Raw genomic sequence first — 16,368 nt, 5'->3', positions numbered from 1 at the left:
AGGCCGCTACGGTCGCAGGTTCGAATCCTGCCTCGGGCATGGATGTGTGTGATGCCCTTAGGTTAGCTAGGTTTAACTAGTTCTAAGTTCTAGGGGACTAATGACCTCAGAAGTTGAGTCCCATAGTGCTCAGAGCCATTTCAACCATTTGATATTCTTCGAACCAATCATGAACAATCGTGGCACGATGACATGGCACATTGTCATCCATAGAAAGGCGAGTGCTGAATGGTGTCCAAGTAGCTGAACATAAACATTTATATTTATTGATCGTTCCAGTTGTCCCAGAGGACCCATTCCATTCCATATAAACACAGCCCACACCTTATGGAGCCATCACCAGATTGTACATTGCCTTGTTGAAAACTTGGGTCTTGGCTTTGTGGGGTCTGTGCCAAACTCGAACCCTACCATCAGCTCTTACCAACTGAAATTGGGACTCATCTGACCAGGCCACAAGTAGTAAAGAGTAGAGACCGGATTTTATGCGTCATAAAAACCTTAAAATATACATGCAAATGTGCAAGAAAAATGTTTAAAATGCATTAAAAGGGTCGAAATATTAAAGATTAAGTAGTAGAAAAACTTGCTAGTTATTGCGTGGATTACTTCTCAAGTCGAACCTGCGCATATCAACTACGAGGAAGAGCGCCGGCCACGCAAAAATTGGCATATTTAGAACGCTGATATCATTTTCTGAATCCTTTCTGGTAGAAGTTAAGAAGGGGGCCTTCTGGGATTATTTTCTAAAAATCTGCAAAATGGGGGCGTATACCGTATTTCAAGAATTGTTCCATCTTCGCTATTATTGTCGGTAACTAGCGGATGCGATGTGAGTGAATCGCAGCGAAACAATCGATATTTACAGGGCCAACTTCGAGATATAGCCCACGCAGAGGGGCACGCTCAAAAACTCCGTAACACTTAAAAAAAAACATACATTTATGATTTTTTGGACAGTATTGACTTTTAATTAATGCTATTGGACCAAAGCATCATTTACAATTTATTTTACATTTTTCTACAATTGTAAACATAAACGACCAGGTACGCTTCCAAACGTTCGGTAGTAAGATTGTGACTTCAATTACTCAAAACATTTTTATAAGCAGAACAGGACCGTTCTACATCAACTGAGGTAACTGGGTAGTATTTGAATTTGGGCGCTATGTTGGCACTTGCTGTTTCTGATAAAAGTTCATCCACCCCATTAATAAAACTATCAATTTGGCACAAGGGTTCAAAGCCTGGGTTATTGTTTAAAATGTTTTCAAACTTTCCTGTAAGTTTTCTTGGGAATACCTCCAGTAATAAGGAGCTCACAAGAATAATTTTATTTATTAAGTGAATAGATTCATTCAAGGCCAAACCTTGAATTTCAAGCTTTATGATATTTGCAGATATATGGGAAAAATTATTGCTAATCACAGCTATGTCTTTTTTAATACCGGAGTGATTAAAAGCTACCTTGATGAAATCAGTCTATTAATATTTACATTCACAAACGTGGAACGTACTTCTTTAGCAAGGCGATGTGCTCCACAAGCAAAGCACGTCACATGAATCAGATTGAGATAAAATACTAGGAGGGCATTTCCTGCTTTGATTATATAGGGAGCAGCATCTGAAATAAACACAAACACCCCTTCTTCTGCAGAAGATTCTGGAAATATTTTTCTCATACCCTCATTCACAAATCTAATCGTAGAATGATTTACTTTTTCAAGTTCTTTGTAGGCCGCTAAATAGGAAGAAGGCTCTTCTTTTAAAGCACCAACAATTAAATTTGCGATGTAACGGCCACAAGTATCTGTAGTTTCGTCAACTGAAATCCCGATAATGCTGTCCTTGAATTCATTGCGCATTTCTTCCAGAACATTTACGTAGATCGTCGGTATGTAATTTTTGCGCGATGTTGATTCATTTGGTGTATTTTGATTTAAGCAATATTTGCGCAGGAAGCCTTTGAGGTTAGGGGTTGTAAGTTTGTGAAAATGAATATTGCTTGCAATGAATGCTTCACACAGACCCTTGTTAACCGACTTTTTTCGTTGCCTTCGGAAAAATTTGCGCTATTGCAACTTGCTGTTATCAATAGTTGTTGTCGTGATCCTTTCTTCTGCATTCCTGCGATATGAAGACTTGTCTTGACATCTGGTCTATTTGAAGCTTTTTTGCACAAAACGTTTTCTCGAGAACTCGACAATATAAAACAATTTCGTTATATATAAATGTTTCAGGATGTTCAGCTATCCACGAAACGACATTTCTTTTTTCAGGTGGCATGGCGCTCAACGCATTACGCACTACACGTCTTAAACACGTTCAACTGTGTACAAGTAAATGAAAGCAAAACTGAAACAATGGATATGCGACTAAAAACTTGCGTATTTTAATTGTTGCCGACGTGTACGGCATGACAGCGAAGGGGGCGCGGGAGCAGGAGCATTGACTCTGTCTGCCTGTTCCTGTTTCTCCTCTGTAATGATTTCGCTAGGCAGTGGCCTCTCGGTTAGCGATTGCACGCAGCTATAGGTCAGTTTTTAGTTAAAATATGCAACAACCGGTGAATAGGAGCCAAATATGCAAATGCAAACGCAAATGCATATAATCCAGTTCCTAGACTCATGAGACTAGGAGAGGTGCAACAGGCAATGTCGTGCTGTACGAAAGGCACTCCATCAGTCTACTCCACTCACAGTAAACTAATGCAAAATTTCGCCACACTGTCCTAAGGGATATATTCATCGTATGTCCCATGTTGATTTCCGTGGTTATTTCATACAGTGTTGCTTGTTAGTACTGGCAACTGTACACAAATGCCACTGCTCTTGGTTGTTAAATAAAGGCTTTCAGCCACTGTGTTACCCGCAGTGAGAGGTAATGCCTGAAAGTTGGTATTCTCAGCACTTTCTTGACGCCTTCAATCTCAAGAGTATCGAATTCCTTAGCAATTTTTAAAATGGAATGACCCATGCATTCAGAGTCTGTTAATTCCCGTCATGTGGGCATGATCAGATCAGAAACCTTTTCATATTAGCAACCTGAGTAATAGAACCCTTATTAGCTTGAAATCAAAGCTCTGGTATCATTTGTGTCTAGCTGTTGACTGTGTGGATGAGAGGTCAATAGTAAGTGCAGAAGGACCAAGATAAATAAGTAAGTATTCATTTAAATCAAATACTGACTACTGTGAAGTCACCGCTACCCTGTAAACGATAGCCTTTCGAAAATTCACAAGTGCAGTGGCCTTGATGCCACCTGGAAATGATTGCACAAACACACATATTGGACAGTCACATGTTCTGTGCTGCAGAACATCCAAACTGGTATCCATCGACTTGGTCTTATATAGCACTGCCTTTTCCACACTCCTGGGACACTGAACAACCTAAATTTAGTCTAAAATGTCTATAAACTGAAGTTTTTGAGCTACAGTGCTCACTTGTGTATTAAACAGCACATCATTCTGCACCCTTGAATGCAATGCTTGGATCTCATTTCTAAGACTAATATTATGGGAGATACACCTTAATGAGTGAACCACAATTATGTTGTTATCCAACAGTAAAATTCATTTTCTGGGGTAAGGAGGTCATCAAAGAGGAGAGGTACAGACGAAAATGTCAGTGTGAAAAGCAGAAGTGTAGATGACATCCACACCCAGCACAGAGACCAGGGTAACATGTAGGCTTATGGGGACAGAGGCAACATTCGAAGCTGCACCAGGAGGGAGTACAGGGAAAAGCTAGAAACTGGGAAAGTGAATATCAGTTTTTAATGGATTGTGCTACTTCACTTACGAGTTTGTAGGCCATCTTGGGGTGAGTAAATTCTACTGAAGCTGATTTTTATGAGAAGATCCAAGTAGCATAGGAAGTAAAAACAGTGTTTGTACTTTCACAAGAAATATGATGTTGATCTAAAATATGAGAAGAAATTAATACTGTTCACACTAAATGTCACACACACATTTTTCTATATTTGTAGTGACTTATTCAATGACCTTTGTACATTTGAGCCAGATAATCTTGTAGAATTACAGATAATAAAAAATGGTAAAAACCCTGTATTAATGTATTCTAAAGTGTAACATGCAGTTTACTATATACCTTCAGTTAGTTTTATTTACTCTTGTAGAGTGCCTTAGATCTATTTTGGAGTGTAATGTGTAATTTTAGCCCTTGACAGAACACATATTTAGAGATTTTTTTATCCCCATGTTTAAATTCTTCCTGTCTATCATTTTGTAATTACTAATTGAACTGTTTCCGGAACAGAGACAAAAATTTTTATTGTTGCATATGATGTAGGTAAACTTTCCCAATTTTTTAGTCCATTCTACTCAGTTTGTCTGCCTACTGTTTTAAGTTATAACTGTTGTGGTTCCTTTCTCCAGTTCAGCATTATTTCACTTATACAAATATCACTTACTGGATCTATAATGGCCAATTCGGTACTTGTAACCACAAGACCCTAGTAGCTGATAGAACTTTTGTGAACAATGTGTGCTTGTCCAGTTTTTGTTGAATGTCAGGAAATTTTTAAATGTTTGTAATTTATATGCAATTTATAAATCAATCATTTCTGTTTAATTAAACAACATTCTTGCTTTTCTTTATTACATCTTCTGCAGTAAAGGAAAATGTTACTCATTTTAGTCCATTTTCCAGAGCTCTGTGCCCCGGTGATCCATGTTGTGAATAGGATATGAAATGAGTTATTGTTACAAGTTTGTTGTGGCTATTATAATACATTCTGTGGTATTACATAAAAAGTTCTAGTCAGTTTCATATTAGGTGTGTACACTTTGATTTATTACAGAAAAATAAGGTATTTAAATATGCCTACATTAATAAATAAACATGTGCACAAATATGGATTTTATACATCATGGTCCAGATATTCTTCTGTAGTGCAGAATGACCCTTGTGATGGGGGGAATTTGGGGCTAGGGGGGGTGGGGAAAGCTTATCATGCACTAGACATTAATGTGTGAAGGGAGGTCATTAAATATCTTACAGTCAGTAAAATGGATTCCCTTCTGTACCAAATAGAGGTATATATGCTCATTGCGGATGTTGTCCTTTCTCGTAATATCGTGACACCAATACATACTATTGGATCTGAAGAGGGGTAATTTTTTCTTTATGAAACATTCCGGGAGGATATGTATTGCACTGTAGATGTGAGGATTTCAGGTTCCATAGAAAGATTTTTGCATGGGGTTCTAGGATGGAATCCACTCACGATTCTTATGACTAAATTCTGTGCACATGGTACTTTTCTAGCCAGTGGCTGATTTCCCCAAAAGATGAATTGATATGCCATAATGAGATGAAAATAACCATAGTAAGTTGATTTAATATTTATCCATGTTTCTTCAAGATCAAGTAATGTGTAAAGCATAAGTTGTAGAACACAGTCTTTTGCACAGATTAATTATCAGTAAACATCATAGTGTCACCAGCAAAGATTGTCAATTTACAATAAATTGCACAAATAGGTGCCACTGACAAGTTTGAGAGACAAGGAATAAGTTATCAGTAAGTAGCAGTGATTGTTGCATACTTAATAAAGTTTATTTACAAGTTAACTGAAGCTATTATTTTATTTCCAGCTTTGGGCCAGGTTATGCTGTATGTAGATGGAATGAACGGTGTTATGGAACACAATCAGACAGTTCAGTGGCTGTACACACTGATTGCCAGCAAGTTCCGTCTGGTCGTGAAGACCGCACTGAAACTTCTGCTTGTATTTGTGGAGTATGTGGAAACAAATTGCCTACTGCTCATCCGAGCCATCCATACTGTTGATTCTTCGCATGGTTAGTATAATCTAGAAACATTCCTATAATCTCCATAAATGCATGAAGTAAAACCTTTGTTGGTGTAATAATAATGCAAGGACACTCAAATGTGCACTCACCTTTGCGCGGCATATGTATTGTTGCAGAATTGTGATTTTTTTTCTTCTGTAATATATTGTGCTGACAAAATGGTCATACGTTTCATAAACAAAGCAATTTATCAGAAAACATTTTACAAGTGAAAGTTATGTAAGTTAGTGCACCAGATTGAAAGATTGCCATGAGAGATAAACTTGTGCTCGAATAGAGATGATATGGAAGATATATAGTGTGTGATGTCATTTGTAAACATATTGTTTCTGTTAAAAAGGGAACCTGTTGACCTGATCGTTCCTGTCCTGAATGTGATCTTGGTAAGAGTCTCCATTTCCTGCTGACATGTGCAGTTAACTCCAGACTTTAGATTAATCACAAACAACATGATTAAAGCTACCAGTGGAAATAAAGGATAGGTGGGGAGCTTACAACAGTATTCAAATAAGGGACATATTCAGACTCAAATAAACATATACACTGAAATTTTCAATTACATGTACAAGGAAGATCCCTATTTGATAAGTATAACCACACTGAAATAGATTTCAAATAATGTTTAGTTGTCCACAAGGACACAGAATGTATCTGGAAATCATTACGCAGTTACTAAGAGATTAAATATCATGATCAATAAAGAAATGCAGTAGATAATGATGAGAGGCAAAGAGATGTCATCAAATAATTATACGACAGCAGTAGGACATATGGCACTATCTGAGTGGCTGCACAAATAATCCCTTGATTCATTGATTATTGTATAACAGGTTAATGTAGCTAAGTCAGTTAATGTCAGTAGCAAGAAATAATATGATCAAAATGATTGTTCATTGAAAACAAGTAGACTTTTATAAGCTTCTGAGGTTTCAGTACACAGATAAACTTCTACATACCTGGTGCCTAAAGTGTAGGCCCACTTGATCTGGAGGCTGACTATGGCAATTGCAGAAAGAGTGTTATTCTCCTGAAGACCAACTAAAAAAAAGCCAGGCAATTGCTCTTCTCGAGTTCTACTTCAAACCTCTGGACCTGAGGAAAATGTTCGACTGAACAGTGTGGCCTCACTTTTTATGACTATATCTACATGGCAGCTATGCAAGTCACACTAAAGCTCATGACAGAGCATTCAGGAAACCACTTTCAAACTATTTCTCGACCACTCTTCAAAAGCACATGGGAAAAATGAACAAATCTTTTGTGTAAGCTCTAATTTTTCTTCTTTTATTATGATGGTGATTTCTCCCTTTGTTGGAGGTAGTCAATAAAATAGTTTCATACTCAGAGCTCTTTGTAGCGAGTTCTGAAAGCTTTCCTCTGGGATGTTCAGTTGCCATATTCTGGTGGCTTTTTACCAACAACGGCTTTTATACAAGGCTTGGAACTTAAATAGTGGCAACTATTTATTCACAACCGATACAAAGGAGTTACATGTTTGTACCTGTTACTGTCCTTCAAAGTAGTCACCAACGTTGTGTAGAGCCTGTTGCCAGCAATGTGGAAGGCTTAGGATACCATTAGCACAGCCTGTTCTGGTGATGGTGCAAATGGAGCAGTCTACTGCCTTAGAATCTCTTGAATAGTTCTGAATTAATTGCCATGAAGTGGTTCCTTCATCTTCGGAATCAAATCAAAGTCACACGCACTTAAGTCCAGGGAGTATGGTGGATGGTATAGTACCTCCCAGTCCCGTCGATCGAACAGAGCAGCCACGGCTTGCACTGTATGCGCCCGTGCATTGTCATGCAAAATGATGGGTGGGTTGCGCAGAAAGTGTTGCTGCTTCTTTTGCAAAGCTGGTCGCAGGTGATGCTCCAGAAATGAACAGTAATACTGTCCATTGACAGTCTTCCGTGGAGGAATGTAACGTGTTACGTTTACACCATCACAGTCGTACACCAGAATCACCATAACTTTCACCATACTGAGGCTCTGATGCACTTTCGACTTTCGCGGCAACCTATAATGACACCATTTATTGGATTAGCATTTCAGTTTTGGCTTGTACGATGTCGCCCATGTCTCATCCAGTGTTACGATACGGTGTAAGAAATCCTCTCTTTTGCACTCATAGCAGTCCAAGCGTGTCTGAGCAGCATCATAACGCATCCATTTCTGCATTTCCCTCAAGTCATGAGGAACCCATTGTGATGCAATTTTTCGCATGTCCAGGCATTCCCTTAGGATGTGAAGCACAGTCATATGCACTAATCCGGTTTCGTGGGTGAGCTTACTGATGTGTTAGTAAATGTGCCAACACCGTGTACATAGAGGAGGCCTAAATGCACGCTATCTAACGCAGACGGGCGTGAATTCTGGAACAGGAGAAGTAGTGAATGCTAATAAGAAAAGTATGCAGCTCCTCGAACATTTAACTTTTATTTATCCTTGTTGTATACATCGTTCTTCTTGTGGAGACATTTCATACGATACTATCAAAGTATGTAAGGCTAATGGCGCCTTGCTAGGTCGTAGCCATGGACTTAGCTGAAGGCTATTCTAACTGTCTCTCGGCAAATGAGAGAAAGGCTTCGTCTGTGTAGTCGCTAGCAAAGTCGTCGTACAACTGGGGCGAGTGCTATATCGTATCTCGAGACCTGCCTTGTGGTGGCGCTCGGTCTGCGATCACACAGTGGCGACACGCGGGTCCGACATGTACTAAATGGACCGCGGCCGATTTAAGCTACCACCTAGCAAGTGTGGTGTCTGGCGGTGACACCACACTTACGAATCATATGCCGTCGATCACTGTCCACTAACACGGCAACAGCATGCACTTCTTCTTCAGAAACGCTAGGACGACCTGCCTGATGCATGTCTGCCATAGTTTGCCAACCTTCATTGAAGGTTTTTACCCAAAGTGCCACTGTTATGTCGATTCCCCACATGCCTCTTGAAGACCTTGATGACACTGTCGTGCTGTACGACCTCTGGCACATTCAGTCTTGATCCAACTCTGTTGTTCCTGTTAGAAAAATGTAGTGACCCCATTACGTTAGACTGCTCGCTCACAGGTGATTGTGTTTCCCTCGATTGTGTGCACGCCGGTGACATGGGACGGGCAAGTCCATTTGCTCGGAGGTAAGGTAAGTATGTCAACAACGTGTGCTATCAGCAACAATACTAGATTCCATTGCATAGTGTCTCCCCAGCTGTGTTGCCTCTATTGAAGTTCCAACCCACATAATTTGGCCACCTGCAGTGATAGATTCAGTTTTAACAAAAATCACAATCTTGACAATAATTTGTAACTTATTAATTCCATTAAGTATCAGTTTACAAAATTTGATGAAATTATTTCTGTATCTGTTGAATGTCATCACATTATTATCATCTTCCAGTTCCCCAAGAACTGCACTGAAAATGGATATTAAAATTGATATTAAAATATTTGAATTCTGTAGTTGATAAAGATTATTGAGTTTTAGCTTCAGTTCCATGTAAGTACAGTATATAATGTTGCTCACCATATGTAGTGTCCGTCTACTGGTAGCATACAAAATATCAGTACAGAGTGTGGTGCCCTTGCCCAGTAACACTGGATGCGTAGCTGCTCCTCTGAGCATGCTGTGGATGAGGCCATCTGGAAGCAGCTTGTGTGATGTCCTGCACTGCTGGATAGTGGCCTGTGAAGCTCAACAGTGGTCCACAGTGGCAGTGAGTAAAATCCACACGCTTGAAGTTTTCAATGCTTGTTTGACTGCATTTAATTTTGGTGCACAAGCTGCTACTATGTACAAGTGATTTTGTAGATACTTATCCACCAGTTGAGGGATGTTGCATCAGGTAGTTTCCATCAGATGGAACTCAGGTCTGTATTATCCACAAAAAAGGGGTGCACATCAGTGCAGGATGTCATTCATACAAACTGCAGCTATTACAAGTACCCAAAGGAAACGAATGTATGCTTGTAATAATGTCTTGTTTCCACAGATGGAAACACTCAAATTACCATATTGATCAATTTCCACACAGATGTTTTTTGTTGGCTAAAAGGCAAATGTTGGGGTTTCAGTTGTCCCCTGTGACCCATGATAAAAAAAGTCCTAACGACATAATGCTTAAGGAAGCTAAGGTACAAAAGAGCATTTGGCTCTTCCTAAGCCCTCTTTTGCTTCCAGGGAAGGAATTATATGTAAAATAAATAAATAAATAAATAAAAATAAAAATAAAATATTACATGCATGTAGGGTGATCCAGGGATACACCACATGATGGAAGAATTACTTGCGAGGCTACAGCACGTATCTACTGTGAACAATATGGTACCACACCCTGCTATTCCTGGATCTATTTGAGGTGGGAGAGACACCAGATTTGGTGTGCCGAGTGGTGTCTCTTTGTCAAAGAAATCTATATGGCAGGCTGTTGAGTGTGCACTGCAAACTTTCATAGTTGATAACTCACAATGTGATAGGAGAGTTCTGATCCAGGAATTTGCTAGACAGTTGCTGTGTCAGTTGGACCCAGTCAGACACTCACAGCAAGGTAATGATCGTGTTGCTGAGGCATAACATGTGGGTAGTATTGCTGGTATTGCTGTTGAATATTTCCTCCCTCTTGGATATGGCTGCACAGCTGTTAAATGAAAAATGGATGCTATTCAGCTCCTAGTCCACCTTATGCTGATTGGGTGGGCCTTTAACCTGCCAGTGATCTGGCCACTTGTAATACCACACAAATGTCAGAAACGTTATACGTTAATAATTTTTATTTAGGTGAAAAACTATGAATGAGAGAAATTTAACATTGTATACATGAAGAGTGTCTGTATTCTGACTGAAATTAGTTCTATTAACTGGTTCTGTTGACACAGATTATATAGCTCAATGATTAAAAATAGGTTAATGATGAAAAAGCTTTTTTAATGAAAATGTCCTATTCCTGTGGCTTTTAGTGTGCTGAATCTTAATATGATAGCAAACAAGCCACATCACCAATTTCTTTATTTTTATTTATTTATTTCAAATGAAACTCAACAGTTTTAAATTCAGTTTTTCTTTGGAATTTTAATGGTATATATTTTGTATGCTATTTCAGTTAATAATGTGAATTGTGGATGGGATAGTATGGTTAAGGGATCATCACCAAATTTGTGACTCAATTGAGGATTTCTTGGCAAGGAAGACACTGCTTGTTATCTATATCTACATCCACATAGATACTCCACAAGCCATCGTGTGCGCCATGGTGGAGGGTACCCTTTACCACTTCTAATCATGATCTTTCCATTTAGACTCAAAAATACAAGGGAAAAATGACTCTCTACATTCTCTATATGAGCCCTAGTCTCTCTAATCTTATCTTCATGATCCTTATGCACAATGTATGTTGGTAGCAGTATGGTCGATCTGCAGTCACCGTCAAATGCTGGTTCTCTAAATTTTCTCAATAGTGAAGCATCTTCTTAATATTTGCATGTTTTTTGAACCTACTGGCAACAGATCTAGCAGCCCACCTCTGAACTGCTCTGATACCTTCCTTTATTCTGACCTGCAGATACCAAACCCTCAAACAGTACTCAACAGTGGGTTTTGCTAGTGGCTTATATGTGGCTTCCTTTACAGATGAACCACATTTTCCTAAAATTCCCCAAGTAAACTGAAGTCAATGTTATGCTGTGCTGCAGATTTGTTTGTCTACCTTCCCTTCAAAGGAAAATTAGTTGTGTGTCAGGAAATAGCTGGTAATTTGTATAAGGAATGAGGTAATGAGTTTTGCATCTGAAGGACATTGGACGAGGTAGTGTTTGATAGTGGAAGCCCATGGGCATGATGGATGCTGGAGCAAGTGGTATCGAAAGTGGAGATGGTGAAGAGTTGGTGAAGGAAGTGGTCAGTATCTTTGATGTGGGATGCTATGTTTTGGTCAACAAGAGCAGAAATTCTTTCAGTGGGCAAATGGTCAGTGGTGATCTTGATGAAGGGACTAGTCCAGCATAGGCCTGAAATGAGTTAGGAAGTCCACACAATACCTAAATTAGGATTGCTAGACAAGGCAATCTCAGATTTTTCTGAATATGAGGTTAGAATCCTAACAACTGCACAGTCTTATTTGGCTGGTCTCTATTGTATGATATTCTTTGATTTACAACAATATGCTGCTGATAACTGATAATATAAAACATAATGTTGCACTTCCTCATTTCACACACTGGCTGGTGACTTCTGGACCGTGAACATGCTTGTATACCCCTTGCACTAACACCAATGTGTTTGGAAAATGACTCCACACCCATAAACATGTAACTATGCCCCATGCATTTCTTCATATCCTCCCCTGAGTCTGGGAGAATAACTGAGTGGGAACCTGCCTCCCCCCCCCCCCCCATGATGAATGAGATATTGAGTGCAGAATGACACAATATTACTATCATGCACTGTAGAACCTGGCATGTGACTGATTTTCTTCTAAAAGCATTACCATGTGACATGGTGTAGTTATCTCCTTTTATTATTAACCACTCCTCTGAGCCCTCAAATTAATCTTTAATTTGTAGTACACATTATTTATGAAGAATGGTTTATCACCCTTTTTAAAGAGATGTATTTTAGTAATATTTTTCATCTCCTTGAACTGTTTATTATTCAATTTTATTCCCTGAATCAAAATACTGTTTTGAGTTATTTTTGTTTGTTTTTCGTTGGTAAATGTATGTCCAAACTGGATTTTGTTTCATGATTATGTGTAGAACTGTTAGTGAAATACTTAGTAATGCTTCCCTGATTTGTACAACATATTCGACATATTGGTTGATGTAATCACTTGGTGCAGCAAGGATACCCAGTTTTTAAATAGTTCTTTGCAATGAACCCAACTGTACTTCTCGTTATTACTCTTATGGCCTCTTTCTGCAGTTTAAAAACTGTGTCCATGTTTTGCACCTTCAATCCCCAGAAAAGAATCCATTAGCTAAGAATTGAGTGTATGTAGAAATAATACATCACCACAAAACAGTGGCCATTATGAAATGATTAGACTTCCAAGAGCATAACATGCTGATTACATTCTTTTTGCTTGTGTTTTGTGTGTCCATTCCATGTTAATTGACAATATTCACTCCTAAAAACTTCATGGTTTTTAAACAATCTATGACTTATCACATGTACTTATGTAACAATTGTTTTCCATCTTTATGCTGAAATGCATAATGTTTGTTTTCTTGATGTTCGCTGTTAATTTATTATGTTCTGCCCAGTCCTTGAGAGTTTTATTTGCTTTCAGTAATAGTTCTAATGTTCCATCATTGACTGTGATGATGATGTCATCAGAAAGGAGAACTTTTTCTCCTTGTTTTATATTATCATGGGAAGCCATTGATATATTTTAAGAACAGAATGGACCCAATATACTACCCAGAGGAACACTTGTGTTTGCATTTTTCTTGTCTGACAGTTGTTTTGCTAAAAATTTATAATCAGCAGACATGTAAGACTGATAGATGAGACTGGAACCATTTGTTTGCTAGTCCTCTTACACCTGGTGCTCCTAGCTTCTGTGCTTTTATTTTTTGCATTACATATTATTTTGCAACTGAATGATTTTAGGAACTGCAGATTAGTGTGGTGCTTTTGTAAAGAATTGTTAAATTTAAGTATCTGGAAATGTCAGAACAAGATGGTGCCAGGTTAAAATAATTTTTGTACTTCCTTTAAAATGTAACAATGGAAAGTCCAGGTTGGAATTTCAACATGGTATGAAAAGGGCAGATTGCTACTCATCATAAAGATCACATGCTGAGTTGCAGATAGGTGCAATGGAAAGACTGTTATGTATAAGCATTCACCGATTCGCCGAAAGCCTTCTTCAGGGCCATGGGAAAGGGGGGCGGGGGGAGTCTTGTCACCCGTGATGATTTTTTCCAGAAACAAATTGCCTGCATTTTGCATTTCTATCAAATTGTTGTTTTTGTTCGGGAGTCAAGGTGTGTGGGACAAACTTTGCACACACTTTTCTCCTCTTGAAAACATTCTGGATAATATCTTGAATTCTTGGTTTAGAGATGTTGCTTCTGTAGTGGTTTGTGGTACAGCTACAAAGACACTTTATGGACGCAGATCCACTTCTTAACACTTCCTGCTCTTCCCATGTGCACAAATGTTGTTTCCAGATGTTAGTACAAGCTGCTGCCGTAGTTACTTTGCTGATGTCACTTACACTCCAGGAAGAAAATCAGTCTCAGAACTTTTCGGACAGTCAGTTTATGCAGTGTTTTGTTGTTTATTTTTTATTTAAACTTCTAGTTGCATAGGAGCAAATCTTCAAGGTCATGGTATGTGTCAGTACATGAAATTACAACATAAAAGTAATGAGAGATAAAATCTTTATGAACCCAACAAAAGTCAAGCCATAAGTTTAAGTAAACACAGTCAACAATATAACATAGGAATCATCTTAATTTTTCAACGAACTCCTCAACAGAATAGAAGGAGTGACCCATGAGGAAACTCTTGTTTCGATTTAAAAATGCTTTGATTACTGCTAAGGTTTTTGAATTCTTGTGGTAGCTTATTGAAAATGGATGCAGCAGTATACTGCACACCTTTCTGCACAAGAGTTAAGAAAGTGCGGTCTAAATGCAGATTGGATTTCTACCTAGTACTAACGGAGTGAGAGCTGCTAATTCTTGGGAATAAGCTGATATTGTTAACAAGAAATGACAGTAAAGAGTATATATATATTGGGAGGCCAATATTAAATTCCCCAGGCTAGTGAACAGGAGTTGACAAGAGGTTCGCAAACTTACACCACTTATTGCTCGAACTGCCCATTTCTGAGCCAAAAATATCCTTTTAGAATGGGAAGAGTTACGCCAAAATATAGTACCATACGGCATTAGCGAATGAAAATAAGCAAAGTAGACTAATTTTAGTGGAACAGTCACTTACTTCAGATACCATTCAAACAGTAAAAATGGCAGCATTAAGTCTTTGAACAAGATCTTGAATGTGGGCTTTCCAAATCAGTTTATTATCTATCTGAACACCTAGAAATTTGAACTGTTCAGTTTCACTGATCATATACCCATTCTCTGAAATTAAAATGTTGTTTTTGTTGAATTGTGTGTTAGAAACTGTAAAAACTGAGTCTTACTGTGATTTAGCATTAGTTTATTTTCTACAAGCCATGAACTTGCGTCATGAACTGCACTGTTTGAAACAGAGCCAATGTTGCTACCAAGCTAATGTCATCAGCAAGCAGAAATATTTTAGAATTACCCATAATACTAAAAGGCATATCATTTATATAAATAACACTGATCCTTGGGGCACCCACCATTTGACCATACCCCACTCAGATCCCACATCACAGCCATTCACAGAACTGTGAATAATGACCTTTTGCTGTCTGTGTTTGAAGTAAGAGGTGAAACAATTATGAGCTACTCCCTGTATTCCATAATGGTCAACTTTTGGAGCAATATTTTGTGATCAATACAATCAAACGCCTTAGGTAAATCAAAAACTACACCTAGCATTCGAAACCTTTTGTACAATCCATCCAGCACCTCGCAGAGAAAAGAGAATATAGATTTTCAGCTGTTAAATGATTTCTAAAGCTGAACTGTACATTTTATAGCAAATTATGTGATATAAAATGATCAATTTTCCTTAGATGCACTGCCTTTTCAATAACTTTAGCAAATACCGATGGCATAGAAATATGTCTAAAATTGTCTACATTATCTCTTTCTCCCTTTTTAAAAAGCAGTTTTTCTACTGAGTACTTTAATCATTCAGGAAACTGACCATTCCTAAAAGAAAAATTACAAATATGGCTAAGTACAGGGCTAATATGTGCAGCACAATACTTCAATATTCTGCTAGGCACTCCATCATATCCATGAGAGTCCTTAGCCTTCAGTGATTTAATTATTGAATCAATCTCCCCCTTGTCAGTATCACAGAGCAGTATTTCAGACATCAGTCTCGGAAAGGCATTTTCCAAGAGAGTTATATCGTTCCCTGTAGAAACTAAGTTTTTATTTAATTCACCAGCAAAGCTCAGAAAATGATTGTTAAATACTGTACATGTACCTGACTTATCAGTACAGAAATACTTTTACTATGAACTGACTTTATAATGTCGACCTTATGCTGCTGACCAGACACTTCCTTCACAATGGACCATATGATTTTAATTTTATCCTGTGAATTTGCTATTCTCTTTGGCTACCACATACTCTTTGCCTTCCTAACAACATTTTTAAGCACCTTAAAATACTGTTTGTAATGGGCTACTGTAGCTTGATTGTGATTACTTCCAAATTTTGATATAATTCCCACTTTGTTCTACATGATGTCCTTACCCCACTAGTCAGCCACCCAAGCTGCCTTTTACTGCTAGTACCCTGTTTAGAACATTCTAATGCAAAATGAGAAATGTGTTAAGGAAAGCATTGTATTTGTCATCTATGTTATCAGCACTATAAACATTCTGCCACTCTTGTTCCTTAACGAGGTTTAAAA

General features: G+C 38.2%; 1 protein-coding gene across 6 annotated transcripts in view; it reads left to right on the top strand.

The window, feature by feature from the left end:
* Window positions 1-16,368, top strand: part of LOC124613025 (FH1/FH2 domain-containing protein 3) — a 647,968-nt gene that overhangs the window by 498,321 nt on the left and 133,279 nt on the right. For all 6 annotated transcript variants that reach the window (XR_006979594.1, XM_047141585.1, XM_047141584.1 and 3 more), the window contains one exon: window positions 5,621-5,827. Coding sequence is in view for 5 of the 6 variants with exons in the window: in XM_047141585.1 (XP_046997541.1) it covers window positions 5,621-5,827 (207 nt within the window). In the remaining variant the exon portion in view is untranslated. The remainder of the gene's footprint in view (window positions 1-5,620; window positions 5,828-16,368) is intronic.

Source organism: Schistocerca americana, chromosome 4 (genome assembly GCF_021461395.2).
Source record: "Schistocerca americana isolate TAMUIC-IGC-003095 chromosome 4, iqSchAmer2.1, whole genome shotgun sequence".
NCBI lineage: Eukaryota > Metazoa > Arthropoda > Insecta > Orthoptera > Acrididae > Schistocerca > Schistocerca americana.
Note: the sequence above shows the minus strand (reverse complement) of the source record. Positions and strands in the feature narration are given on the sequence as shown.